Source organism: Phocoena phocoena, chromosome 2 (assembly GCF_963924675.1).
Source record: "Phocoena phocoena chromosome 2, mPhoPho1.1, whole genome shotgun sequence".
NCBI classification, from domain to species: Eukaryota; Metazoa; Chordata; class Mammalia; order Artiodactyla; family Phocoenidae; genus Phocoena; species Phocoena phocoena.
Genome location: NC_089220.1, coordinates 107639432 through 107654116, shown reverse-complemented (window position 1 = coordinate 107654116; position 14685 = coordinate 107639432). Strand labels below are relative to the sequence as shown.

At 50.6% G+C, this 14685-nt stretch overlaps 1 protein-coding gene across 1 annotated transcript in view; it reads right to left on the bottom strand.

The window, feature by feature from the left end:
* Window positions 1-14120, bottom strand: part of ANKDD1A (ankyrin repeat and death domain containing 1A) — a 35483-nt gene extending 21363 nt beyond the window's left edge. Inside the window, 4 exon segments of the mRNA XM_065872320.1 lie at window positions 3737-3835; window positions 8100-8249; window positions 10650-10752; window positions 14083-14120. Coding sequence (XP_065728392.1) covers window positions 3737-3835; window positions 8100-8249; window positions 10650-10752; window positions 14083-14120 — 390 coding nt within the window.
* Between the last annotated feature and the right edge of the window lie 565 nt (window positions 14121-14685).

Genomic DNA, 14685 nt, shown 5'->3' with positions numbered 1-14685 from the left:
TCAGCTTGTATTTCATTGTATACAAAGAATTTGAACTCTAGTTACTAGTATGCATGCTGACATATTTAGAGGGAAGTACACTGATGTATGCAATTTATTTTGAAATGCATCCAAAATGTACAGAGAACCCTAAAAATTCATCAATAAGAAATTATACCCCAATTAAAAAATAATCTGTACACCAAAGAAGATATATGGAATGGCAAATAAGCACATGAAAAAATATATGACATCATTAGTCATTATTGAAATGCAAATTAAAACGACAAAGAGTTTCTAACAATAGAGTATGGAAAGGGAAAAATGCTAACATACCAGTGGAGAAACCTGGCCGACACCACTTTAACCAAGTGATCAAGCTTGATATTATGATTTATAATAAGAAATATATATTCGGTCTTTGTCCTGGCTCCTGGCACAGAGTTCCTAAAACCCTAGGAATCTCCTAAATGGTAACAGTGATAAAGGTGTCTTTTATGATGTTAACGAGGTGACTTGAAGCCCCTAAGTAAATAAAGGATGGGGGCTGGTTGCCGGGGGAACCAACAGTGATTAGAGGGTTGGAACTTCCAGTCCCACCTCTCCACCTCTGAGGAGAGGAGAGGGGATGGAGGTTCAGTCAGTGACCAAGGGCTGAGAATTTAATCTATCAAGTCTATGTAATGAAGCCTCCATTAAAACCCCAAAAGGACAGGGCTTGGAGAACTTCCAGGTTGGTGAATCAGATCACATCCATGTGCCGGATCCCAAACTCCATGGGGACACAAGCACCTGCTGTTCAGGACCTTGACCTATGCATCTCTTCATCTGGCCATTGATGATTCATATCCTTAATATCCTTTGTAATAAACCAGAAATATAGTAAGTAAACCGGTTACCTGAGTTCTGAGAGCCGCTCTAGCAATTAATCGAACCTGGGGAGGGGGTTCTGGGAACTTCTGATTTACAAGCAATTATATAGCTAGGCAACCACCTGGGCTTGTGATTAACATCCAAAGCGTGGGCAGTCTTGTAGGACTGAACCCTTAACCGGCAGAATCTGACACTATCTCCAAGTAGTCTCAGAAATGAGTTAAATTTGTGGACTCCCGGTCAGTGTCCACGGGGAACTGAGTTAACTGCTTGGTGACGTGGAAAAAACACGCATCGGAATTGGTGTCAGAACTGGATCAAGAGACCATCACCAGTGACGAATCACAATGGTATCACATGCCCCCTGATAGGAGGTAATGAGAAGGGCATTTGACCTGTGGGGTCTTCTTCCCCAAATTCCATAACCCCAATCTAATCATGAGAAAAACATCAGACAAAACCAAATTGAAGGATATTCTACAAAATACTTGACCAGTACTCTTCAAAAGTGGCAAGGTCATGAAAAACAGGATGGACTGAGAAACTGTCCCAAGATCAAGCAACAGGACTGTGCTACTCTTCACATCAAGAGGAGGAATCCGATATTTTCCTCCCCCTGAAACGAGGCTGACCCTATGATGGGCTTTGACCAGTAGAATGCGATAGAAGTAATATCTCAAGAAACCTTGCTACTTCTACTCTTGCTCTTTTGATGTCCTGGGGCTGTCACAGAAGGAAGTCTCCATGAATGTCAGCTACCACCTGGAGACACTGGCCACACCATCCGCGACGTTCCCTCTTCCTGCAGAGGCCCCAGACATGTGCTGACTGTGTCCTCATAAGTGAGCCCAGGCAAGGCCGGAGGAACTGACCAGCCAATGATATTATGAAAAATCATAATGTTACTTTAAGCCACTACATTTTAGAGTGGTTTGTTACCAAAAACAGAAAACTAATATGCAGTGGACCTGCTTAACTAGAAGATCCACTACTCAGAGCCCTGCCCTCCACACATACTTAAGACCTCACCTCCCTCATTCTAGAACACTGAGGCTCATTCTGTGTTGATAGCAAATTTCATCGCCAACAGCTACTGGATTCTGCAAGACCACTGAGACTCTCTCTAAGGCTAAGCCAGACAGGCAGGACTGGACAGGAGGGCCCTCAGCTTGAAACTGGGCTTGGATCCCACACTCTGGGCTTGGATCTTGTGGCCCATAGCCTAGGGGTATCCTTCACTGAGAGCTGTCAGACATTTCTACCACTGCCAACAAGATCCTAACAATGGTATAGGGCAGACCTCCTGTGTGCCATGGCCCTTTTTGGTGTCTGGTGAACACCCATCTATTATCTTACAGTTCTGGAGGTCAAAAGTCTAAAATGGGCTGGGAGGGCTGCTTCTCTTCTGGAGTTTCTGGGAGAATCCATTTCCTGGCCTTTCCAGCTTCTAGAGCCTACCTGCATTCCTTGGCTTGTGGGTCACATTACTCCAACCTCTGCTTCCTTCAATCACATCTCCTTCTCTGACTCTTCTGCCTCCCTCCTTCTTTCCCCTAAAAGGACATGTGGGCACATGTGGATAATCCAGAATAGTCTCCCCATCTCAAGGTCCTTAACTTAATCACATCAGAAAAATTCCTTTTGCCATGTTAGGTTCTAGAGTTCACAGGTTCTAGGGATAGGGATATGGACATCTTGGGGCAGACAGTATTCTGCCTACCAGAAAAGAAAAACAATGATATTGAAATAGAATTATCAAAATATTAAAACCCAAATTTTTTATCTAGTAGCATATGTGCTTTATTGATCCATTAAACAACAAGATCTAGGAAAGGTCTAATAACTACCGCCATGATTTCAAGGTAATGATGAGCGTAAACAGTATTTTGAGATAACTGCAAAAACTGTAATGTGATATGAAAAGAGCTACATTTTGTCTTAGAGACAATGTCACAGGTAATATTAATTCTACCTGCATTCATCATGGAAAGAAATGCTAAAATTTTAAGCAGAGGGCAGTTTAAAAAAAAAAGGTCCTTGTTTTCCCTTCAAAGTTCATGGATCCCCAAATTCTGTCTCTCTAAGGACCAAGGTTGAGAACTCCTGGCTGAAGGTATTTGGCCCAGAAATGTTTGCATTTTCATAAGGGCCACCAACCCCCTAAAAGTTGAGACACCAGTTCAGGGATTCTGGGCACTCTTGACTCCCTGGGGCTCTCCTCCCTCAAACCATAGTACACACCAGTGAGCAACGGGGGACTGCCAGGGTCGCTAACATGCCAGGCACTGGGTCAGGTACTTTAGACACAGAACTGCAATTACTTCTGCCTCAGCTCAGAGATGGGTACTAGCACCCCTATTTCCAAATGGGAAAAGTGAGGCTCAGGGTGGTAAAACAATTTGCCCAAGGTCCCAAAGTTTGGTAAATGGTGCTTTGCTCCTTCTACCTGGCCATACTGACCACAGGGGAGCCGGGGCCCCGTGGGAGGGAGAAGGTCCTACCTCCTTCTCATTTAATCTTCTGAGAGTGTTTCTTTAATTTCCCTTTGTGAACAAGAGGCTGGCCAGAGGACTGGGGACTGTCCCAACATCACAGAGTGGTAAAGAGTAGGGGGATCAGAAGCCAGGGGCTTTCAATGCTGATGAAAGAGGCATCCCCAGGCCCTTCTCCCAGCCCCAGTGGAAGTAGTGAGGGTTCCAGCTTCACAAGGCTGAGCTCAGGTGGGGGTTCAGGACACTTCTCAGAGGGTCGAGGCAAGCTGGGGCAGACAGAGACACATGAGGGGACAGAGGGGGCAGTGATGGGGACAGGCAGCAGAGGTGGGGGCAGCCCTGTGCAGCAGGAGGTAGAGAGGGGGCAAGTGGGCTGCCAGCTGAGGCCTTACCTTGTTCTTACAGTGGATCTTGGCCCCGGAGTTGACCAGGATCTGGAGGATCCGTAAGTGACTGCACCAGGCAGAAAGGAGAAGCGCATTCATCCCAAACTAGGGGAGAGGACATGGGGGGGGAAGGAAGGAGACTATGAGGGGGCGTGGCTGTGCCACCTGGGCCCAAGTGTGTTTTGCACAATCGTGTAACCATAAGGGACCTTAAGTTTCACCCAGGCTGGGGAGCTCTGGGCTTTAGGAATTTAGAGTCCAGGAAATTGTTTTAAACAGAGGCTGATATACTATTGCAAACATTTCCACCCCCCAGTTTTATTGACAAATAATTGACATACATCACAGTATAAGTTTAAGGCATACAGCATGATCGTTTGATTTACATATATTGTGAAATGATCACCACAGTAGGTTCAGCTAACAGCCATCTTCTCACATAGATACAATAAAAAGAAAGAAAAGAAAAAAGGGAAAAAGATTTTCTCCCTGTGATAACTCTGAGGATTTACTCTCCCAACAACTGCAAACTTTTGTGGGGATACCGAATAAACCTTAAAAATAAAAGAGCTGCCATCTCCTCTCACCACCAGTTCACAAAGATGAACCGTTTTACCACAAAAAAGTTTGGAAGGAGCTGATCTCAGAGTATACTCTTTCCAAATACAGCTTCATGAAACATACACTCCATTGTTCTAATTTTCTGATTTGCTGTGACTGGTGAAGACCTCACCCTGGACTGGCATTTGAGAATCAACTGTTTGAATCTCCTGCGAAACATCCACCAGGCAGATGGCTTAGGTCTGTGCACATGAAGGGACGGCATCTCGCCGCTGCACAAGACAACCACTGCACCGTCAAACACTTCTCACCGTGAAAAGTCCCTCCTCATGCGGAACTGAAATCTGCATCCCTGTGCTTTCCACCCTACTGGCCCTTTGGAGCAACTGAAAATACATCTAGGCCTTCTTCTGATGGCAGCCCAGATCCTATTTGCAGGATGCTCTTCCTCAACATCTGCGAAGTGTTTCCAGGTCACCAGAGCCCCTGCACTGCCCTCCACCTTCGTGGGGTTCTGCATCTGAGGGCAGGCTTCATCCCCACCTCTACTGAGTCTTTCCTTCTCTGTGAAGAGCACCCCCAGGCCTCCAAACTCACCTCCCAGGATGCACTGACAGCCAGCCGCCCTCTTAGAAGTGGTTTCTCTCTGTCTTTCCTCGAGTGTGGTGGGATGTGGCAGGGTCTGAGCAGAACAGAGGTCTGGGAGATCATCACCACCTTCTGCCTACAGACTGCACTGGCCTCCTTCAGCTTTGGGCAGCCCCAAAGTTTGTCTCCAAGTTGGGCGTTCAAAGACCAGAACATATTTTCCCACAGAAACAGGGTCATGTGTGGCTCTGGGTCCCCTGGTGAGGCCAACAGCCTGTCATTCATAGAATGAGCCCACAGGGTGACCTGGTACTGATGGGCCACAGAATCTCCCCACAAGCATAAGCAGGCTTGCAGTGGGAAAATGCTCCCAAGTCCAGCTGGGAGCAGAAATGCAGAGCCCACCTCAGGAAGGGCTAAGGGATCAGTGTCCCCTGATGTGTCCTCATCCCCAGCACACTCTAAGCTGCCAGAAGAACAGGGTTGGCCTAGTCCTGAATCCGCCTCAATTTCACAGTCTGGACCTCTGGGGGAAAGGGTGCCTCACCCCAGCACCTGCACAGAGCATCCTAGTCACAACCACTTCCCCACTTGGCTCCACAAAGAGCTTCTGGGGGAGCACCAGGAAAAGGGGTCTTAGTGGCTGGCACCAGAATCCCTCTTAGGGACAGAACTGGGTTTGGGTAAAAGCTGTGACCAGTGGTTGGGATGAAAGGTGAAACCCAGAAAGGACTGACTGGGCATGATGGCAGGAATTTGGAGGCAGGGCGGGGACAGTGCAGACAATGACAGCATTGAAAGTGGGGCAGGGGAAGAGGCCAAGTCCAAGACAAGGAAAGGACCAAGGGACTTTAAAGAACAGGAATGGCACAGAGAACAAAATTGTGGTTGCCAAGGGGGAGGGGGGGAGGAGGGAGGGATGGGCTGGGAGTCTGGGGTCAGTAGATGCAAACTGTTACATATAGAATAGATGGACAAGGTCCTACTGTATATATAGCACAGGGAACTATATTTAGTGTCCTGGGATAAACCATAATGGAAAATAGTATAAAAAAGAATGTATTTATATGTATAACTGAGTTACTTTGCTGTACAGCAGAATTAACACAACATTGTAAATCAACTATACTTCAATTTAAAAAATAAATTTAAAATAAAGAAAAAAAGAAAGCATATGGTAAAGGAAAGAAAATAATAAAGAACAGGAATGTCAAAGACAGGATTTTAGGATTTTTACATTGTTTTTGTGTGTAATGTAAATCCCCTCCATCTCTTATTTTGGAAAGCCTGCCCCACATCAAAGTGTGTGAATGGAAAGTGGGGAGAAGGACTGTGATCCATGTTAGGGGTGATGCCAAGGTAGAGACAAAGGACTATGTGCAAAATTTCAAGAGGACGGTGAAAACCGAGCAGAAGCTGGAAGTGAGAGTCAAGAGTGACCACAAGAATTTAAGCCCTTCCTCCTGAAACCTTGGGAAGGTGCTGGATCCACCATAGCACCTCAAATGGGGACTAGAGTTGGTCTCAGCTAGAACCAAAGAGGCCAGGAGACCCAGCACTGGCTCAGAGCTCAGCTACTGGTAGAATATCAGTAACTGTGGGCTTGCTGGCTGACAAAGGACAGAGTCCAAGGGGAGAAGCCCACAGGAGCTTGGGAATGAAAAGGGTCAAGGCTCAAGGCTGGGGGAGGAGAGTCATGGGAGACAGAGCCTCTTGCCAGTTCGAACCCCAAGATATCTCACTGTCCTAGTTCCAGGAACTATCTAGGACAGAGCCCTGTGGCTTTTCACTAGAGACCTTCCCCCCAACAACAGGATTTCCCTTCTCCAGTGTCTCCTCTCCCCTCCTGTTATTAAAGCAGGCACGCTTACCAGCCTTCTTATTTTTCAAAACGTATTTATTGCTGTTTGCAAAGGAAACAGAGAAGATTTGTAAGCACCCTCTCTTACTATTCTCCCTCATATCTTCTTTTCTCACTCAGTCCCTCAAGGAAGAAATAACAGAGCATGGTGGTGATAGTAAGGGTCTTTTTTAAATTTTTTATTTATTTATTTATTTTTGGCTGCGTTGGGTCTTCCTTGCTGCACGCAGGCTTTCTCTGGTTGCGGTGAGCGGGGGCTACTCTTCGTTGCGGAGTGCGGGCTTCTCGTTGCTGTGGCTTCTCTTGTTGTGGAGCACAGGCTCCAGGCGCACGGGCTTCAGTAGTTGTGGCACATAGGCTCAGTAGTTGTGGCTCACGGGCTATAGAGCGCAGGCTCAGTAGTTGTGGCACATGGGCTTAGTTGCTCCGCGGCATGTGGGATCTTCCCGGACCAGGGCTCGAACCTGTGTCCCCTGCATTGGCAGGTGGATTCTTAACCACTATGCCACCAGGGAAGTCCCAACAGTGAGGGTCTTTGTGGGCAAAAGGCTGATGCAAGAAGTTCCAGTGGTTTATTGGGACACTCAGACTAAGGAAACCAGACACTGTCCTTCCAGGGTCATCTCTAAATGAGGTCTAAGCAGGAGCAGGGAGGAGATGGGGTGAGGGAGTGGGGAGGTAGGTGTTGCTGCCCCACCCCCAGCCCTGATTTGTAATCAAGCCCCCTTCATGGTGGGTCCTCAGAGCAAAGAGAAGTCAGGACAAAGAAAAGTATTTCCATGGAAGCTAAGTTTCTGCAGAGAAGTTTATAATTTTTTAAAAATGTATCCCTGTCAAATGCTGTTGTCAGATTCAACTCTTTATCCAGACCCGTAGAGATAAATTTGTAGACCTTGTTACTATTCTGCTCTCTCTCTTAGCAGTGTGCTCCCTGCCAATTTGTTAAGTAAGACTGTTAGTCTTTATCCAGGTTGTGGGTTAGTGTTTGTCAGGGCAGAGCCCTGTGGCATATCATGAGAGACCTCCCTCCCGATGACTTTACTAATGAGGCCTTTGTCAACCCACCCAATTACCTGTTCTATAGCCCATGTTTCTCCCTGTTCACATGACATCACGAGGGACTGAAAAGGCTGAGAACTGAAAGGCCCTTGAAAATGAAGACATCTTTATGACTGTGCAAAGGGAAAATAGGATTGGTACACTGTCACTGGCCCCTGAAGACTCACCCACTGCCCAGCCTGCACCTGTTCGTCCGTGTATCAGTGACAACCTCGGCAATGACAGCTGGCTCATAGACCCAGAATGAGTTCTGATGCCCCTGCCCCACCCTGAGACAGACAGGAAGACGGACATGCGCACACAGACATGCCTGCGTGAGGGGACCCGTACCAGATCCTCATCATCCACAGCAGCCTCGTGTTCCAAGAGCAGCCGCACAGCCTGCTTGTGCCCTGCGCCCGCAGCCCGGTGCAGGGCCACCCTGCCCACCCGCCAGGAGGGAGAGGAAACCTGTGAGGCACCAGCTGGCTGCCCGGCCCACCTCGCACAGCCTCCCTACCTCCCGGCCAGGACAGCTGGTCTGCGGGGTGGAAGGACCTTTGCTGGCTCTGGTGACCAGTCGGCTGGGGCCACAGCCCCACTCTGACCCCCTCCTCTTCCACTCTGCAGCTGCTGAAATGAACATAGTAAAACACCATGTCTAGATCCGTCTGTCCCCCACCTAAAACTCTTCCCAGCTTCCCACTGCTCTTGGATCAAACGCCTAAACCTTGGGCCTATGAGGCCCTGCATGGCCTGGCACTGCTTCTCAGAAATGCCAGACAACATCCTGTCTCTAAGTCTGTTCCTGTTGCTCCCTCTGCTGGGCAGCCACCTGTGTCTGAGGATTATTTTCCAAGTCCCTGAGGAATCCTGAGTGCCTGGGTTCTGTCCCCTCCTTCCTTCAGAACAGGGTTGAAGGGTTCTGACCTACCCCCCACCCCCAAACTCACTGTCAGACTGCACTGGCAGTTCACCCTGGTCTCTGGCCCTCAGCACATCTGAGCAGGCCTGGGGGAAGCCAGCCTCCAACCCATGAACCCACTTCCCTCCACAGTTTTCAGCATGTGATGGGGCAACAAAAGAAAACGCTAATTTTCTGTGTGGTATCTCTGGGGACGAGTTGTCCCTTCCTTTCCCATTCTGTCCCCTCTGCCTGAAAACACTGCCCTTTTTCACTGGCTCCCACAAAAATGCCACTTCCTTGGGAGGACTTCTGGCCGAGAGGGCCCCTCTGACGCCCACATGCTCTCAAATTGTGACAGTGGGAATGAACTATTTGTGAGATACTCTATTTAATGTCTGTTTTCCCCCACAAGACTATCAGCTCCAAGAGGGCTGGGACCATGTCTGCCATGGGTTCTGCTGTCCCCATCACCTACCACAGTGCCAGCACAGAGTAAGCCCTTAATACTTATTGAACAAATGAATCATTCAACGAGTAAATGAATGACTGAATCTGGCATTAGCATCCTATCATCCATAAGATGCAAGTTCAACTTGCAAGTCCATGTTTCCTTGCAAGTGCTTGTCCAGGAGATGAGACCAAGGTTCCAGTCACCAATAATGTGCTGTGTGACCTAAGGTGACTTGCTGCCCTCCTCTGTACCTGCCTCCATCTATAAATAGGACCAATCCTTCCTGCTCTCCTCCCCTCTCCAGGGGTGAGTGAGAACCACCAGGAAACAGGTAGATGAGTGCTCTGAAAACCAAAATACACCAGACACACCCTAGAATTCCTGCTACTATTACTGAGCCCTAGGCAGGCTGTGAAGACCCAAGTTGTACCCCTGTCACATCAAACCAGACAGAGGATAACTGCTGCAGTCAGGAATCCTGCATCCAACCCTTTCAGCCTCCACTGACCTCTCACCCAGGCCCTGGCATCTCCTCTAAGATGCTCCTGACAGCTAGAAGCCCCAACACATGGAGAGGCTACCCCACGTGGTACCCAGGCCCATCCCCAGTGTCCCCAACCAGAAGAATGGCTTTTCCCTCTGCCCCCTTCTCCAGCAGGGCTGCAAACCACCCCACCTGCACCCTTCCCTGAGGCCTGGTCTGCCTCCTCACCAGGCCAAGGGCAGGCCTGGGCCCACAACAGTTTTACACACTCAGTAGGCACAGCGGGCCCTCAGAGAACTGAACTGCCTAGGAGACATTCAGGCCAGGGAGGGGCTGTTCCCCAATCCTCCTTACACAGTGTCGGGGGTCCTGCACCCCTTTTTGTCCACACCGTGCGTCCTCTGGAGAGGCAGCTCCATGAGGCTGCCCGCCAGAACCACGTTGGGAGGATGCCTCAGGGACCTGGTGGTCCAGTGGTTAAGACTTCGCCTTCCAGTGCAGGGGGTGCAGGTTGGATCCCTGGTCGGGGAGTTAAGATTTCACATGCCTTGTGGCCAAAAAACCAAAGCATAAAACAGAAGCCATATTGTAACAAATTCAATAAAGATTTTAAAACAAAACACTGTAAAAAAAAAAAAAAAAAAATTGCAACTGACACATCAGCCTCCCTTGGTCCAGAACCCCTGGACTTCTGACCAGAGGCACCAGGCCACGTTTGTCTCTCCAGGTGCCTGTCCCTATCTGCCAGCCTCCGACTCCTGACCTTTGACCCCCATGCCTCCTGAATCTAAATCTGTTTCTTGGAGGAGCCTTCTGGATGGGTCACAAGGATTAAGAGTTAAGAGCGCTGGAATCCTGACCCTGACTTTGGGCCTCAGAGATTTTGAGACAAAGTGGTCAAGGAGGCCAGGGCCTGAGCCTCCCCCAAGTTAACACGTGCCGATGTGCCTGCCCCAGGCTCCGGGAACTGTCCCTCCTGTGTGGAGGTGACACTATAGCATTATTCCCAGCCGGAGCCCCTTTACACACGTGATTTCTGGCCCTGATGTGTACTCTCCTCCCGATCGGCTCCTTCATCCTCCCTCCCAGGGAACAGCCCCTTCCTAGCTTGAATATCTCCTGGGCAGGGGGTCTTCCAGCTCAGAATGGTGGGTGGATGCTTCTCCTCTTTCTTAATGTTGGAGACTTCCCCAGACAGGCTGCTTCTCCTTCCAGCGCACCTCATGTCCACGTGACCAGGACTCGGCAGAACCCTAAAGCTGGGAGACCGTGGGCAAGACCATCCACAGGAGCCAGGTGTGTGCCCCTCCCCTCTCAGAGGTGCCCTGTCATCCAGTTGTCCTGACTGCTATTGCTGTTCTTGAGGAAGGAAATGCAATTCATTCCCACTGGAGTCGATAACCACCTTTCCCATGGCTCCATCAGTGAAGAAGGCAGCCAGGATTTACCGAGCCACCCACTGCGTCAGGCCTGGGCGAGGCCAGAGGCGCGTGTTCACCCGGCTTCTTTGTCCTCGTCCCTCCACCTCTTCTCTCCTCATCCCCTAATCCTAACCAGCTTTTGCCTCCTGGTTGTGGGGCCCTCTCTGATTGCCTTCTCTGTGGTCTCTGCACTCCTCTCATCCTTGTCACTGCACCTTCATCTCAGTCTCAGACTAGAAGGAACCTCCAAGCCCCGCTTCCAGCCCCTTGCCATGGCCAGCGGTGGGCTCAGAGGGTTGGTGGCCAGGCCAGGGGGACTCAGGCCTGATGACGTAGTCCAGGGCTTATCTCACCAGAACCCCATGCTGCTGTCATCCTGACTGCTCTTGGCTTATAAGGATGTCCTGTCTCTTTGGCTGGACCTCAAGCTCCTTGGGGGCTCTGGCCACACCTGACACTTGCCAACCCACCCACACTTCACAGTGGGCCCAAAGCTGAGCACATGGAGGAATCCACAAAACTCTGCTTCCATGAGCGACACTGATAATCCCCAAGCTGACAGATGCCTGTCCCCACTTCAGAAAGGCTTAGATACACAAGCACAAGGGACAAATATTGGGTTGGCCGAAAAGTTCGTTTGGGTTTCCCCATAACATCTTACAGAAAAACTCGAATGAACTCTTTGGCCAACCCAATATTGGCTGGCCCTTTGCACAATCAGTACAGGGCATGTAATTTGAGGTTTTACTGCGGCTGAGCCTACATCCTGCACATTTGGTCCACTACAAATGTCCAGACCCAGCCCCTCTGTGTATCCAGGGACAGGTCGCCAGTGTCTTGGCAGGGAAGGCTGTCACATTAAAGTGACAGAGAAGACTGCCATCAATTTGTTTTTTCCAGATAAATTCCACGTGGCTTTCCAAATACAGGAGAGGGTTTGGGGCTTTCTGAGGCCTCACAGATGCAACCTATGGACCTCAGAGCTGCTGCCCTGTGGCTGAGCCATTTCCTGGCTGTGTGACTTAGGTTACTTAATTTTTCTGTGCCTCAGTTTCCTCATCTGCAAAATGGGGACATGAGCTGCCCTGCAGGGTTATTGTAATGATTGGATGTAAGTATGTGAAAAGCTCCTAGCATGGTATCTGGCAAATAGTACCATCGTCATCATCACTATTATTCCTCCAAAACAAAGGGTCAGAGAATAAATTCTGGCGGCCAGAGACCTGGGGGTTGGTGGGGCTTCCTTCGTTCAGGGCTCTCTGAGCCAGTGAAGCCCCAACCAAGGAAACACCCTCCCTACCCACCTCCCTGCACTGCTTTTCTCCACACCACCCCTCGCCACTTGCCTATGCTATATTTACATATTTATTAGCTTTACTGTCTGCTTCCTCCATTATAATATAAGCCCATGAAGGGAGAGATTTTTGTCTGACTTGTTAACTACTATATCCCTAAATTCAGGCCCTGGCATATATTTGCTGAATGAATAAGTGACACACAAGTCATTAAGTCTCTTCAGGGCTTTTGAACTATATAAGATGTGGCCCCAGCTGAGACTCATTTGTTCCCTGGAAAACCAAACCACAAGCTCAGGTAAATGGCAGGAAAGAGGTGTATGGGGACAGGGGGAGCTTCATGTCAATACTTCAGGGGAAAGGGGGAAACATCTCCTTCCAAGTGTGGTCCCCATTGATGGCGCCACTCTTCCTCACCCCTAAAAGGGTCTGCCTTTCCTATAGGGGAGGAGAGGGCCCTTCTGGAAGAATCCCTCTCAGATCTCAAACACCTCCGGGAAGCAACTGTGTCCTGAGCATTCCTTTCCTTAAACTCTTGGACGAAAACCACCATGATCCAGGTTCAGCAAAAGATCTGGTAGTTCAGGCGTAAGCTTAGGGAAGCTGGGGTTTAGTTCCCGCACTGCCACCTTCTAACAGCAGGAAACATCCCCCTTGGGGAACTCAGTTCCACTGTAGAATCAGGGGAGGGTGAAAAAGTGATCTGTAGAGATTCCTACCAGCTCTGACTCCCTTTCTCTTGACGGAAGCCGGGAGAGTGGCCTGGTTTGTGTTAGCAAACAGCCAAGAGCCTGAAGAAGAGCATGGAGGCCCTGGAGAGTGCCAGTGAAATCAACTTCAGTCTCATCTCTTCCATGCATCTCAATCCATGCATCCTCTTTCTGGCCACAACAGCACACGGCACTCTGGCCTCTGAGCCTTTGCCTATGCTGGGTCCTCTGCGCAGAATTCCCTCCCACGCACCCCAATGATCCATTGCTGCACATTCTTTAAGGGCCTGCTCAAGTGATGCCTGCCCCAAGCAGGACCCTGTACCTGTCTGAAAGGCTTAGCACCTGATAGAACCCCCACTCCCATCTGCATCCCAGTGAGGAAAATGGCACAGTCCTTCTCTCCCTTTACCAGGCAGTGCAGCCAAAGGTCCCCCAAGCTGGCTGATGTCCACAGGGATGCCACTGCCTGGCCCAGAGGCCCTAGCAGCCAGGCACACTCCTGGAGGGGCCTCTGAGGTGCCCTGATCCCCCCTGCAGCACACCATACCTCCTCCACTCCCCATCCAGTCCTGACATTCTAAGGGAGCTGGGACCCTCAGCATTTCTACCACTTTAAGGCTGTGTGACCTTGGGCAACTTGTTTAACCACTTTGTGCCTCAGCTTTCTCTTCCGCAAAATGGAGATAACAGTAGGTCCTACCCAGAAGGCTGCCGTGGAGATCAAATGAAGTGCCAGCCCGGCTCAGTCCGGTACACAACGTAAGCACCCAATAAAGGATCGTATTCCCATCTTCTTTCGAGCTAATGTCTCCTCCACCCAAGCTCCCCGCTCCAGGGCGGGCAGCACCCCCAGTCCCGGGTGAGCAGCCAATGTCCCCTCCGCCAGGTGCGAGTTCCTCTCGGGGCCACAAAGAAGCCCAAGACGCAGGTGGCCACGCGGACCGCGCAGATCTCAGGCTCGGTCGCCCCCGCTGGGTTGCGGCGCATCCTCTCGGCCTCTATCCGCCCCTGTCCCGGCCCCCGCCCCGCGGACTCACGGCCCTGGGTCTCCCACGCCAGCTCCTCCTCCATGCCGCCGCTCCGGAGCTCCTCTGTGTTCTGCCTGGTCGCGAGCGGCCCGTCGGCCCGACCGGGCCCAGGAGCTGAGGGAGGAGGAGCTGAGCCGGGGGTGAGGACGAGGCTCCCGGGAGCGTCGGAGTGCAGGCGGCAGCCACTCCTCCAGAGCCCTCGCCCCTCCTCGGCTCTTGGGTACGATGCGGGCGCAGCTGCTCCGACCTCCCGACCGCCTCCCATCCCGGGCCAGACTGCGGGTCTCTCTACGGGCTCCCTCGACCAGCCCACGGCCCAGCGGTTCGGAGCCACTTGGGGCTCCGCAGGTCCCCCTGGGAATGTCTCCTCTGCGAGCTGTCCCAGCCTCCCGGTCCCGGATGCACGACCTCCCGCAGGCCCGTGGCTCGCGACTCGGGAGCCTGGTCTGGCGCCCCCAGGCGCTGAAAGTCAGACCGCAAGCACTTGGGTGGGCATTTAAGGAACAGTAACCTCAGCAAGCCTGCAGGCATATGAAGAGATGGTCGGATTTGTTCATGATCAGAAAAATACAAATTAAAATGACAGTGAGATACCACTTACACCGATT